This window comes from Paralichthys olivaceus, chromosome 11 (assembly GCF_024713975.1).
Source record: "Paralichthys olivaceus isolate ysfri-2021 chromosome 11, ASM2471397v2, whole genome shotgun sequence".
Taxonomy (NCBI): domain Eukaryota; kingdom Metazoa; phylum Chordata; class Actinopteri; order Pleuronectiformes; family Paralichthyidae; genus Paralichthys; species Paralichthys olivaceus.
The window spans coordinates 2127786-2142908 of record NC_091103.1 but is presented as its reverse complement, the minus strand read 5'-3'; the positions used below and the strand labels follow the sequence as shown (position 1 = coordinate 2142908).

General features: G+C 40.5%; 1 protein-coding gene across 15 annotated transcripts in view; it reads left to right on the top strand.

Moving 5' to 3' along the window:
• The window catches only part of mark4b (MAP/microtubule affinity-regulating kinase 4b), a 40133-nt gene that overhangs the window by 5676 nt on the left and 19334 nt on the right, over nt 1-15123 (top strand). For all 15 annotated transcript variants that reach the window (XR_011244494.1, XM_069534121.1, XM_069534133.1 and 12 more), the window contains exons 2-3: nt 6273-6470; nt 8584-8637. Coding sequence is in view for 14 of the 15 variants with exons in the window: in XM_069534121.1 (XP_069390222.1) it covers nt 6273-6470; nt 8584-8637 (252 nt within the window). In the remaining variant the exon portion in view is untranslated. The remainder of the gene's footprint in view (nt 1-6272; nt 6471-8583; nt 8638-15123) is intronic.

Genomic DNA, 15123 nt, shown 5'->3' with positions numbered 1-15123 from the left:
TCCCCAAACAGTGAGGTTTCAGTTTTCTTCAAAAGACTGTAATTTCAAATAAACGCATCAGCAATTATCAGGCATAATTTCCCAACGCGTTTCAAAACCAAAAGAATACATAGAAGTTCCTTGTTTTAACCAGGTAGCTCGAGAAAAACGTAGTGGATGTTATTATCTATAGAGATGATACCCACAACTACAAAAATAAGACAGAGCTTTATGTTTTTGTAAATTCGTTGGGTAAGAAATTGTGTCTCATTAGCATCTGCATCTCAGAGCATACAGTGACACAGAGGTTTGGGCCCAGCGGAGAATCCGTTTGTGTAGCGACTGTGAGAGAAGCCAAGGAGTGACTGTTTTTTAATCTGCTGCTGTTGATCCAAACAGAATAAATCTGACCCGTCCTAAGCCTGGTCCGATGATCACAGCCCTGTGGTGAATGATATGCTGAGTAATGTGGCAGGTCTCCAGAATCAGAGAGCATCACTGTGCGTGTGTGTGTGTGAGAGAGAGACTGAGGATTCCAGTTACACTTTGCTTACTGACGCCGGATAATGTCAGACTGGAGGAGGGAGGTGGCCTCTAACCCTCAATGTTGGGTTGTAGTAGTCCTCTTCAAAAATATTTCTATGTGACCCACCACATTAGTCGACAGAAGTTAAGATGTTTGATTTTTCTCGGTTTCAAGATGTTCCACTATACGAAGGTAATACACTTGCATCTTGTTGTTAGAAAAATAGTGGCATTTATTTGTTCAGTATTTCGTAAAAGGAGATCTTGTTGTGCTTTACAGTCAAGATTAACTGGAATTACTTTCTAAATAAGATGGTGAATAACAAATAGAGACAGTCGTACAGTCTTGCAAGATTTGACAGTTTGTAAATTCAAGCTCCCTTTAATGAGGATTTAGGTCCTGGAAGCTATAATCAACAGGCTGAGGAGAGAGACCTTCATGATTGCTAAAGTCATGGAAAAACCTGAGTTAACCCCGGCAATTACCATGATTTAGTATGAACTCAATGTGTACTTGTGTTTTAGAGCCAATATCCTGTGATGAGAGGCCCAAGAAACCTGTTCCAAAGTTATGTTAAATTTAAAGGAAGCTAACCTCAGTGTAACGAGGGGTCAAATGAGGCTGCTTCGAGTTAAGTACCTGAAAAGTAGAGTTTTTGAATACAGTGCCTTTGCTACTAGAACTGTACTTGGCACATGAGACAGAAGACTAAGATCGGTTCTCTACTCAGAACAACACAATTCAGCCTGTCCTGGGGAAATATACAGTGAATGTGAGAGAGTGAGGTAAAAACTGGTTTGACTCATAGCCTGGCCATGAAGGCAGCAAGTAAGCCAGGTTTGAATCCAGAACAATTTCTTGTCATCCTCGACAGCCTCTGTCTAATACAGCTGCAAAACCGCGACATAAATAATCAAAAGCCAATTCTATTAGCAGCATTTTTTAACATTTAATTATTCTAAAACTTCGGTCCAGTGTGACCCTCATCTGTTCTTCCTGCCATTGAACTACCTCTGTCATCCCGTACAGCCGAAAAAAAATACCCTTCAACAATTATTCCCTGTGATGAAAACATTGATTGATTTACATGATTTTTTTACTGAAAGTTTACACATGAACATTTAACACAGTCGCTAATTTCCAGTTAGCATTTTTCCCTAGAACAAGTGTATTGTATGGAATTAAATGCTTTCTGCTTTGTAAAGAAATTAAAAGGGAAGTTTGCTGGACTCCACCGGCTGCACAGTATCAGACAGTCTGTCTGTCTGTCACTGCTCACTGACATGTTTTTCTGGCAGCTCTCGATTCCTTGTGCGATCTGCCAGGAAAACGCTTACTGAGTGTTGCAGTGCGACATGTGACAGGCCTGCTGTCATCACTGTGACAGCGCTCTGCTGGACAGGAAGTGACGCAGGTTAAGTTAACGCAACTTTCTGCTGCGCTTCTCTCCTGTTCGATGGCTGACATGTGAGGAGTCTATACGAGTTAGTGAAGTTTGAAGATTTAGCTGAAGTCCGGATCTGCTTCGGGTTTCACAAAGCTAATATCTATGTGTATTTTCTGTTTTTAACATATAGGATCCTTTAATGACAGTTTTAATACTCACTGCTTTGAGACATGGATATTTTCCTGAAACCTTCTGGAGAGGCTGAATATGAGAACACAAATATCTGACTAAAATATATCTTAGACAAATGAAATCATTAGCTGGTTTGTAAAGTAGATGTTGAGCAGCTCTGTGAATGTTGTCTGTGGTCCAGATTCACTTTGCACATATAATCTCCAAACAAAAATTTACCGCTAACTGTATTTCGACTACTGCTTTGGGACATGGTGATAACCTTGATTTTCTGACCTTCCCTTCAGGCGTGATTGGCTACATACTTCATTTCAGACATTTTGGAAATGTACAGCATTTGCACTGACTGGAATAAGCAGCACAGATGTTTTACGTAATTTAGTCAAATGAGCTATATGGATAACTTATCCGTTTTCAGCAGTGTTATCTCTTTGTTGTGTTCTATGATGTTGTGGAGAGAGTGTGTCTGCTGGTGTGTGTCAGGGCCAGTGACAGACCGGTCTGAGGCCAGGAGGCCGAGAGCCACAGCAGCTAGAGAGGAAGAGGAAACCGGGCACACGCTGCGGGTCAATGTGTGTGTGCATGTATTAGCAGAAGTGGAGGATGGTTTAAAGTTACGCCACCCCTCTGCTGGGGACCAACGTCAAATATCTGGTTTTTACTCAACAGCTCCATATCTACGCACACACTCAGACCCACAGTACATCCAGACTGCACCACTTAGACACCTCCCTCAGGGCGTGGGCCATTGTTTGGAAACATGTTTCTGTTCGTCACTCTACAAGTGTTGACGTAGCAGTCGCCTGCCGCTCCCCCAGCTTCATTTAATACAACAATAACAGAGCAAAGAAGAAAGAGAATATCACATTTGCATGTTGCATTTTCAGCATCACCACTGATGCTCACATGAAGAGTTATTTATGAGTCCAGTGGCAGAATAAGCAATAAAATCTACATTATTAACATAAAAATCTCAATGAGTGGCTGCAAGTAACAATGTAGAATATGCCTGTAGCTTAGCAGTGGCACAGAAGCAACATGAAAAGAACAAACAGGTGATGAAGATGTTCAAACAGCTATATGAACATTATTGTAAACTGAGACACGAATTAGTTTGAAGTACAAAAGGGATGTGGAGTCATGTTCTGTCAAATTATGCACAAAGTCCCAAGAAAAGAACTGAGTCACTAGACTCACAAGTTCCATTTGTGTGACTTTTTATTCAGCTGTACGCCCACACACACAGCACAGATGGAGCATAACTGCTGTACTGTGTGATGGCATGCCAGACATGCAAGCATGCATGTCACCACAATGCCATTAGATATTTTAGCCAACACTTATCGTCTTTATACTGAAGAGGAGTTAGACATTATGAGGGACGTCTCATGGTTCCTATTATTTGTGTGATATCCCTCAAGGGTTTTACATTTTTTAGTTCACTTCAGTAACAAGATGTTAGCAGAATGCGGTAGATCCACTTTGGAAAAAAGGTACAAATAAATGTATGTAATGTTTGAAGGATGCTTCTAATTCCAGCGTAAGACATTGTGCTCAACCTCACCCTCCTGGATGCTTTGTCCAGATTGTATCATATACAAGAAAGGGGTGTAATAATTCTCCAAATCCACAGATTTATAGGGGGAACCAAAATGAATGTACTTAAGGAGTCTGCAAACTCAGAATTATTATTATCTTTAAAAATTTAAAAGACTAAATTACCATTTGATGTTTAGTCAATGAAAGGAACTTGACCAAAGTGTTTAATTGTAGGCTGATATAGATGGATTTATTTTATGATTTTAATGGGTTATCATAAAACTCAGCTCGTCATCAAGGGAAGTGGTTTAAATGACAACTGCACTATGTAAAATATGACCATTATGGTATTATTAGATGCGTCTAGCTTCAGTTACATCCTTGACTCTTCCATCTGCCCGACAAGCTGCACCAGCAGCCGAGAGCAAGGAGTTAAGCAGGAGACGTTGAGGTGTAGGGCATAGTCACAGAGAATTGGATTCAGTTCACACGGACAAGGTGCAGCTTGTTTGCTGAATGTGCAAATTACATAGAAGGAGCCACCCCCTCTCTCTCTCTCACACACACACACACACACACACACACACACACACACACACATGAACACATTCACTTAACCATCCACCAGCCCTCCATCTATCTCTGATACCAAATGTCACCCTACATGTATAATGATACATGGGGGGAGCTTTCATCCCCCCACTTTCCACCCAAATACCTGCCTGCCCCAATCTGCTGGCAAGAAACCTTGTCACACCACCCAACTACATACACACACATTCACTCTGAGGCCTCGTCTTGAATGAAACTGCGTGATAATCAGAAGGAGTGGTTGAATCGATGGACTGCGCTCCTTGAAAGAAGTATGTGGGGTGGAGGGCTGGTATAGGGCATTGGGGGTGAGGGGGTGGTAGACGGCAGCTTGAAGCTCAAATTGAAGTGAGGTCGCTGAAAATAAAGATAGTGGCGCGAGACAAAAGAGAGGGCGTGTCCAGGCTTGGAGAGTAGACTAGAGGGACGGGAGGCAAATTGATTTGTCTGGGGGATGGGGGACGAGCTAGGAGAAAGAGAAAAAGGGAGAATAAATAGGGGGGGAAGGGTGAGGAGAAAGTGAAAATTGGTGCGGAATAAATTTGGACAAGCACCATATTCTGCTTTATGGCTGTAATATTACAAAGTGCCTTACAGGGATCTTCCAGACAGGAAAGCTGTTCCAGTTCTTCTTTTACAACTTCAGTTTCACAGTTTCAGTTTTTGTTGCTGTTTTTTGGCGACTGTGATGAACACTCCACAGACGCTGATCAAATGTTTCTAAAACGTCCTCCGTCTGTGTCTCTGCTCAGCTTTGTATCAGACAAGATTACCACAACAAATTGTTCAACTTATTGATTTTGCATTTTGACAATGGTAGCAGTAAAATGAAGGACTGATGTGAAACATGATGTGAACGATGAAGGAAAAAGAAGGTTGAGTCTCTGAGGGTGAGGGCGACGTCCAGTGAGCCAATCAGATGCCTTTTTTGTAAATGAGTGAGCGTATTGAAAGGAAGATGCAGGAATGAAGGAACATCTGAAGAACATCAGGGATCCTGCCGAGGAGGTTATGTTTTCATCCTTCATTTGTCTGTTGGGGAGTAGGATTACCAAAATCTACTGGACAGATGACTTTAAGCTTGGTGGAAGGCTGTGGTATAGGTCAGGGAAGAACTCATAAAAGTTGTGTGGGGATCCAGGGATTCATTTCACTTTATTTGACATGGGGAGTCATTCTCCAACATTTTCTTTGATTTCTCAGGGAATAATTCATGGGTATAGGTGAAAAGAATCAGACACATTTAAGGGACTAAATTTGGTCCAAGTACAAAGTACATTTTCTATATTGAAGAATAAAATCTTTGGTGCACTTCAAAACAGTTGCACACTGTGTCTTTGCACTTCCTAACGTGTCTATTTGAAAATCTTGTGATCTCACCACAGTGTTTCAAGATGATGTGGTTTTGTTTGTGTGTGTGTGTGTGAGCATTTAGGATTTTAGTTCTCAGCTCCAGTTTGTGATGGTTTAAATTAAAGCTTGTCATGTGTATCAGCAGAGTTTCAGGAGTTCAGGGCAGATGAGTTCCCCCCTCACGTCGTCCGGCCACAGATAAAATAAGTGTCTAAACATCGGTGACCTCACAGCCACATATGAATGTGAGGAATGCAGACTGTGAGGGGTCAGATGAGATTGTGACCTGGCCATTCTCGCTTTTCACCTTTGGATATTTGGTGTCAGATGGTAATCACACGACAGGACCACAGTCAAGGTCACATTGTGTTGGTCACACTGATGTTTGTATATGACGTTTAGGAAGTGTGTTTGGACTGTGAAACTTTCTTTAACTCATTGTCGTCTATAAGGATGGTAACCTCTCATACAAATAGAGATAAGAGCTGAATTTTCAGGATTCATTGATTGATGTGAAAAATGCCCTATTGCAGATTCCTACGGTTGAAGGTGATATATATATACCTGTTGTTTTGTCTGACCAGTTGAAAAAACCGAAACTTACAAACTTATATTTTCTTGCACTTCCTGAAAATCAGCATTGTTCAATATGGAGTAAAGAGTGTTTCATTCTACTGACAGTGATTCTTCTTTCTCTCTCCACAGCATACCTCCCTGTCGGCCAGCCGCTCAGAGAAGGGTAGTGGCTGGTCAAGCCGTTCACTTGGTGCCAGATGTCGTAACTCCATCGCCTTGTGTTCAGACGAGCAGCCGCACATTGGAAACTACCGGCTGCTCAAAACCATCGGCAAGGGTAACTTTGCCAAGGTCAAACTGGCACGGCACATACTGACCGGCAGAGAGGTGAGTTTAAAGAAACAAGACGGTAGAAGATGCTTTTAGTGTCAATAAAGTTATGCTTGTTGGAAACATAATTTGTTTTTAAAGATGGTTGGAGTATAGGTCATAAACCTAGCCTCCTCCATGTTAGCAGATGGAACATGGAAAAAGCCAAAAAGTCAAAGTACATTTTTCCTAGAAGGTTTCTGTCATTTTTGGATTTTCCTATCACATTGATGTGCGTTCAAGTGTTCATGTTTCTGATGAGTTTGGGTTTCATAAACTATTTGATGCTACAAAGAAATGGTGAAATGTCATGATTGACAGCTGAGACTGACTTATGATAAGTGTGTGTCTTGGCAGGACCTCGATACTGTGGCTCCATTACCCGATTACTACTGCTCAGACTCTGGCTCCACATGTAACCAGTATGTGGTACCAGCATCCAGGATATTTTAACTTCATTTTTGTAAAACATCAGGAAGTGGAGACACTTGGATGAAACAGTTACCTGTTTTTATGATTAACCACAGTAAAATTCCCAACAGTTAGTTGTACTGTGACTATCATTACAACAAGGGCTTGATTACCACGGTGTAAAGCTCAAGGTAAAAACTATCCAGCATCGAACACAGGGAGAAACTGAGTCCCACACTTAGGCGCAGCATGCAATGAGCGGTTTTATTTGCTCCAGAGTTTATGAGAAGCATATTTAAACACATTTTATGCACACGTAGTGCGTCTGCGACACACACCACGAGACATGACGTGCACAGCCAGGACATCAGGGTTAAAGTGATCGGAACAATCAGGATTCATGATCAGACATAATCAATTAATAACTAAATAAACGTGATCTTCAGTTCGGACAGAGACGAGCACACACACACACACACACACACACACACACACACACACACACACACACACACACACACACACACACACACACACACATAATGATAATGCAAATACTGCTGTCATTGTTATTGATGATAAATAATATGTCAATGTAAAACTTGGTGAAATTACTATAGCCTGGGACTCAGTAACGTTTGAACATTAGCAGCACATTTTAACAATACTGATAATAGTGATACAAGATGTTCATACCGTTTCATCTCCATCTTTATTCACGGTTTGTGGTAAAGAGAAAGAGTTGACAAGCTGAAGCAGACTCCAGGGTAATCAGAAGAGAATAAGAAAAGAGGCAAACCCTGTGACTCAGCCAACAGATGGATTTTTAAAGAGCTATTCCCACAAGTTCAAAACACCTTCTATCATCATTTTACAGTCAGCCAGTACTGTCTCATCTCTAAGCACAATCAAATCCTCAGACCCTTGAAGAGAGACAGTTGCGTTTTATTGTGTAGGTGTAGGATATGTTTGGTAAAATCCATGACATATATTAGCTGTTGCTATTTCAATGAGGCTCAAGAGAAAGTTTGTGTTTCTGCTGCTGGCTCGATCATGTGAGAGCCGCTGCGTTCCACCCACATAATGAAGAAGACAGTCATATGCTGATGGTTTGTAGTGGTAGTTTGATGCAGTGTTTGATCAGGTCACCACATGTTGTTAAGCCTCTTATGAAGCCCTGGTTTAGATTTCATTGTGTTCACTACATGCCCACTGTTTGCCCTCACTTTTTGATTTGCTTGTTTTTTCCCTATGTAACTTTGAATAAGGGCTATAACATATGTTGTTTCATTGTAATCCATTGTGCTTATAGTCCAGACGCTGGTCTCCAGAGCTCATTGCTCAGCAGCTCTGATAAACAAAGACAGCTTTATACGATTTAGAAACTGAAGTAGTTGATAATAAATTTAATTAGAGATTAAACAGAAACTATTTGGATAAATTAGTTGTATAAAGTCAATTTTCAAGCAAAAATATTGAATGTTTTCTCATTTGAATTTATCTGATGTGCAGATTTGCACCTGTTCTTTGGTTTTTGAATATGTTGACAAAATTAGACATCGGACATCATCTCAGGTTATAGGACATTGTAAAGGGCATCTTTAAATGTTTTTTTGACATTTTGTAAACCAAAGTATTCCTCAAGTGTGTGTGTATTTAATGTATTTTCTCTGCAAGATTGTAATTGTTAATTTCTTTTTTCTGTTTCTTTTCCTAACAGGTTGCAATAAAGATCATTGATAAAACACAACTCAACCCAACCAGCCTACAGAAGGTGAGTGACTTGTTACTCTATGAGTTTGTGTGCAGGCGTTTGTTTTCATCTTTATTCTGAATTCACTTTTTACTTTGAAATAACATCACAGAACCAGAAAACACACATAAACATGTTAAGATGTTTTTTTTTTTGCTCAGTGTTTTTTGTGGAGACATCCGGGTTGATCGCTTTCTCAGCTTATGTACATCAAACTCATGCAGAGTTTTCTTTCTTTTTTCTTTACTTTTTCTTTATGATCCTTGTTTCAGCCCTTATCATTTTTTCCGACACTGTGCTTTTATTTTAAAGATTCAACAGACAGCGAGACCTCATGGTTGTTATGTGAAACTTAATGTGGGCTGCATGTTAAGAGCTGAAGACCACCCTATGCATCATCTAGGAAGAACGGTTGAGACAACAGCGTTGGTTTCACTACTGTTTGATGAATGAAAGATTTAAACTGAAAACTCGATATAGTTTCATTCAGACAGTCTAAAAAGTCCCTGAATCATTGAGTACTTTGCGTCAGTATAACATAACCACTCAGTCCACTGGAACTAACAAGGTCAAAGGACTAATGTGCGTCACTGTATTCATGTCTACTGACATCTAGGGGTCCTGTATTAACTATGTGTATTGCGCTCATGGCTTAATGAGATTGGCCCTCTCATGTGTGAACTTGGCTCGCTGCAGGTGTTTGTGCGTGCACGTGTGATGCATGTGTTCACTGAGAGCGATCTAATGAAACAAAATTGAGTGAGAAACTTTGCCTCAGGCCTGCAGCCTGTTTTCAAACTGTGAAAGTTGCTCTATTTTCTGTTTACTGTTTTGTCATTAATGGAATATTCACCTCTGCAAATGAAGCAGATTTGAAAGATTGTTTGCCTTTTATTTGTTTCATGAAGTTGCGTGGTGTGTGATTCTTGATTCTGTGAGAATGAAATCTTCAGTGCTGATAAATGTAATCAGCCAAAGAACAAATCCAAGTCACTGAAAGTGACTTTTCAGCTGATCAATTTATTGTTTTGTCAGCATGTCTGAAAACAGTGAAAGAGTCCAGCAGTCTAAAATACAAAGATATTCAGCTTGAAGTGATATGAAACAGGGAAAATCAGAAAGTACTCACACGTTCAGATGTTGATATCTACAAATATTAAAAAATTAATCACCATAGTCGCCCAAATGTTTAATCGTCTCTCTTGAAGGGATGTGTGTCTGTGTGTATGCCCAGTTTTTTTTCATTAAGTAAATTTTGCATTGTCTTTGTAACTCATAGGTGAAGTTTTAACCTGTGTTTAGTTTTGTGTGGTAGCTTCACAGATGTACGGACAGCTCACACAATTCAGGCTTTGTTCAGCAGAGGCTCTGCTGAGTCCAAACACAGTCACATCGTCAAGATCGATACTGGATCTCACAAATGCAGATACGCACTCAAACACACAGCCTATTGATGAATACTCAGCTTGTTAGCTAATCAGTCCAAGCTGGGTTTTGACACGACTGATATCAGTGAGTTAGGTAATTGATGATATACAGCTCAGTGTTATGGGTGGTTAAGGATGGCAGGTTTTAAAGCATGAAATAATAAAAAAAAGAAATGCACACTTTTTTGGCCAAGTCCTACCATCATATCACCTGTGTAACAAAAGATTGCAAAGAACATCCCATGATTAATTTTACAATTTAAACAGATTCAGATCTACTGTGTTGTATTACATTTCTAAAATCTCCTAAAAAATTAAAACAAGAGAATTCTAGTCATCATAGTAAAGAACCAGTGTTTACAAAGGAAGTGTTCATCGTCATCAGGCTGCTCATCAGTTTACAGACGGAATAAACTGAAGACTATTGTTTTGTGTCTCAGAATACACCAGGACAAATCTTTTATAAAGAACCATCATGTCACTCAACACAGTTGAGACTGTGTCAGTGTTATCACGGCCTGATAAACTACTGACAGAGGTGAAACTGAGCTGATTGATGGTTGTGTGTCCCTTTGTGTTTGCTTTGTGGGAAACACAGAGTTTCCTATGCAGATAAGCATCTGTGAGATTAATTTGCCTGAATCTGTCAGCTAAGACCTTGGTTTTTAAGGGGTCATGCGTGTGTGCGTTCTGCAGCGTGGCAGTGGTCAGGGATGTGCATGCCAGTTGCGTCCTGTTCTGTCAGCATTGTGTCACCGACGACAAACACTCCCAGGTGACACCGTCGTTCCCTTTGTCTCGGTCTGTCCCACATAATCTCTCAACTTCTTTTACTTTTTCACACCATCACTTTCTCTGTAACCTGAGATGAATCTGCACATCATTTCCTGTACTTAAATTCTTATTGATTCTTTTTTTTTTGATTAATCGATTCATTTCTAATTTAGATTATAAACCTTTACAAGATAGTCTAAATAATAATTTACAAAACACTATTGTACATCATAGAAAATGTGCAGCCTGTAATGATTTATTGTAATGATAATTAGTGGATAATTTTTTTCAGTAAAATGTCACTAAATTGTTTAAGAGTTATTATTCAAGTATTTTGAGATAAAAGTGAAGACAGTCCTGCTGCTTTCTCACCTGTAACAAAATGGCCAAACATTTAGTCTGTCAGTTTTGCTTGATACCAAATCAAACATCTTTTGAACTATTCTCAGATAATTTTATATTTACTAATTGCTTTCATCTCCTCGTTGTTTAGAGCTGATGCTTTTAACGTTTGTCTCCATCTAAGCCAACAAACATTAAAGTAGCTTTATGCCTGACTTTTCTCTCTCTCTCTCTCTCTCTCTCTTTTTCCCTCAACTCTTTTTTTCTTTTTCTCTTCATCTCTTTATTCCGTTCTCTTTACTCTGGCTGCGTGTCCCACTTTCTCTCCTTTCTCCCCAGGCGATACGTTGCTCTACTGTAATCACAGCTGTACCCTCTTCCATCTGTTGTGCTAGTATGTGTCTTGGAACAATTTCAGGGACGTAGGGATCGTCAGTTTTTACACTTTTCAAAAGAGTTCTCAATTTAGAGAATAGACAGTACTGTCAAAGTGCCACTGTGCAAACCCCCTACTTCACCCAAGTACCAGGCTGATCAAATGCAGTAGGTTGAAGAAAGATTCTGACATTGATATAAATCGTTAATGTTGCCATTGCAGCTGTACGTAATCATGTGATAGTGGATAATAAGCCTTGGTGTTTAAACAATATCACTAATTAGCACAATATAATGAAAGTCCAAAACATATGGATATAATATCTATGAGCACAGTGAGGAGGTTTAACACATAATTGAGTTATCTCTGTAGATGTTGGTCATTTTCAGTTCCTAAAGAAGATATAAACCACAACCTTCACTCAGGAGCACAAATCAGTCTTAACCCCCTTAAAATGGAAACTTGGAGGTTTGAAAAATAGTTTTTTATAAAACATTGCCAAAAATACACCATTGATCACAATCAGAATCAAACACACCTGCCTGCACTCTAAGTCATCCTTTAAGAATATGGTGACATGGTATAAGTGTTGTTATGGTGGACAAAACAGTTATCATCTTTCACTTGGTAGAGTGTAAATCTTCTGCAAATTGCAAAGCTACACCTTCTATGAACCGTTAATTGTCGCCTTGGAAAAGAGTAATTATGCAGGTTTGTAGGTGTTTTTGAGCAGAGCTGGAAATCCGAATGTCAGACAATAATTTAGTGGAAGAGTTAGATAAGGCTTAAAAATTGCATGCTGTTCGACAGAAAACCTGTATCTCCCCTGAATAGCAGTTAAATGTATTTGTAAGTTTTTATCAGTCTCTCGCCGCTGCACCAGGATCAAGTGGGGTTTTGTTGTGCACTCTTCCCCTGCCGTGTGTTTTGTTGGATAATCTGCCAGAATATGTGGGGCCCCATCAAAGTCTGGTGGTACTTTGAGCACTGGAGAATTTTGTTTAGCCAGCCATGCCGAGTTGTGCACAAAAAGTGAAGTGTATGTGTGTGCAGACAGGAGAGTGTTTGGGCCACCATCTATAAAGTGTGTTTTTTCCCCTCACCCAGGCCCCTTTCAGCCAGGAGCTGAATTCCAGACAGGCAAACAAAAGGGTTTGGGTGGGGTGGGGGTGTGATGGGGGCCTTGGCACAGAAGCAGGGACCCTGAGAAAGACAAGATACAGAGCCGAACCAAAGAGAACAGACTGTGTGCGTGTGTGTGTGTGTGTGTGTGTGTGTGTGTGTGTGTCGGCCTAAGTGAATGATAACAGGCCGATAACCCCACAGCCTGACACGGTTTCTTCCCTGCCTTTGTGTGCACGTGTAATGACATTATCTGCATTGCTATTGTCACTGTGGGTGTCTGTGCATAATAATATTGTTGCCGCTCTTCGCATTGTTGTGATTGTGCCTGAATGTATAGAGAATAATTAGAGTATGAAGGGACAAGAGGGTGGACAGACTGAGACCAGAAGGTGTTCCCACAACAACAATAATAGAACAGTAGAAGAGAGGAGAGACGTTCAATGCCCTGCGCTTTGGTCTGCTGTAATCCCTACCTTACTGTTCCTTGTTTGGCCAGCATCTATTAAACTATATATAATTCTCCTTATTTAATCTAGCTGAGTCAGGCTTCTAATTGTCTAGGTCAAACTGCCAGCAGAACGAGAACAGAATTAAACTACAGCTACTCCTCATTAACGATTCAGCCCCTCCCGTTGACAGGCCTGGGAGCTCCAATTACCGCTGTACTTATGGGTATGGAGGCGCTGGAAGATGGTGTTCATATTATGGTCTGTTTATTGGTATAACGTAGAAGGGCAGTGCTCCCAGCAACAGGCAACAAAAGGAGGAGTGGGGTCAAAAGTCTATTCAAATGTTCCCCAGCGACAAGAGCAGAGGCAACGCCGTGAGTAATGTTGCTCATTAGAGTCTCTCAGAACCGTTGACAGGACACTGACAGTTTGTTTGCCTTTAACTCTGTCAGACAGAAGCATCAGCATGTGTTGACATGGTTCATACCTCAGAATGTTGGATTTTTTTCAGGTCTTTGCTCACATACGCTCATGAAATGTCTCTTGAAGGAGTAGAAGATTGATTTATCAATAATTCAGATTGCTTGCTGAAGTATTTGGTCAACTAGATTTTGTGATGAGATATTAACAAGGTTGATAATTTCATAGTGTAACTTAAACTCTATTTATCAGCGAAAATATCATGTTAACATTGATGGTGGGGACCTTGTTGTATAGAATCACACTGGAAATGTTTTCAGTGTTTTATTACTAAAAATGTGGTACAGGCCATTTTTCTTATTGACTAATGCGATGCCATTCTGCCAGGCCATCCTTCAAACACAGTGAAACCCTTACAGCTGGTCCAGAATGTGACGTGCATGTGGTCTTCAATCGGTCTAAAACCCTCGTCTCGCTCATTGACTTCCATCAAGTTAAATTACGAATGCTGGCCAACAGAGTGACTTCTGCGTCTGCAGCTATCTACTTGAACTCAATCGTATCGGCTTAAGCTCATTCTCTGGCATTGCACACATGGCAGCCACAGTGATGTGATACCTCAAGGGTGGAATAAGCACAAAATGCCATCAGAGCGCCTCTATCCATCTTCAGTAACTTCCTGAAGCACTTGGTGCTTAATTTCAAGGTCTCGTACTGCACTGAAACCAATTGTATATAAACATGGATGATGTGTCTGCACTTCCTCTCATTGTACAAAAACAAAATGTCCCACATATGGGTGCCACCATCTTACAGTTTCGACATCATCTGTAGCCAGTCTGCGTAACCCTAACAGAAAAACAGTTTTGCCATCCATCGTTCTCATATTGACTGATGAGAACTGTAAACTGTAGTCAGTGATTTACTGAGAATTGGACTGTCTCATTCATAGAGCACACAGACACACACACTCAAACACACACAAACAGAGGGTTATTCACAAGGAGCACTTTGACGTGAGAGTAGAGAGAGAGGCCTGTGTATTCATTCCTCCCTCTCATTCTGTCGTTCTTTGTCTTTGTCTCTCTTCTTATGTTTTTTCCTCTGGATTTCTCTGGTCTCGTGATTGGCTGCGATTGATAAGTGGAAGTACTGCAGTGTGTAAGACTGTGTGTTGGGCACTGCCGATGTTGAAACATGTGAGCAAGACAAACATTATCAGTTCCTCATTTCTCAATTTCAATATCTTTGTTTTCATCATGCTCCACCTCGCTCTCTCGCTCCCTCTCTTTTTGTGTGTTTTTGTGAGCAAACTTGTGTGTGAAGGAGGATAAGGGCTGGATAAACAGGTCAAAGTTCAACAGACTGGTAGACCAGACACATGAATCACACAGCACCTTCTCAGAGTGAGAAAGAGAAAAGTGGAAGAGAAAAAAACCTAACAATCAGTTAAGTCTCTTTGTGTAAATCCTTGTAGGAAAGCAGCAGAGCCCTGACTTAGTGGTTGATTAATTATTCTTTCCCACAGAGACACAGAGGATGTAAAGGCTCAGAAGTTGATTAATGTTGCCTGAAAGGAGAGAGAAGCATTTTC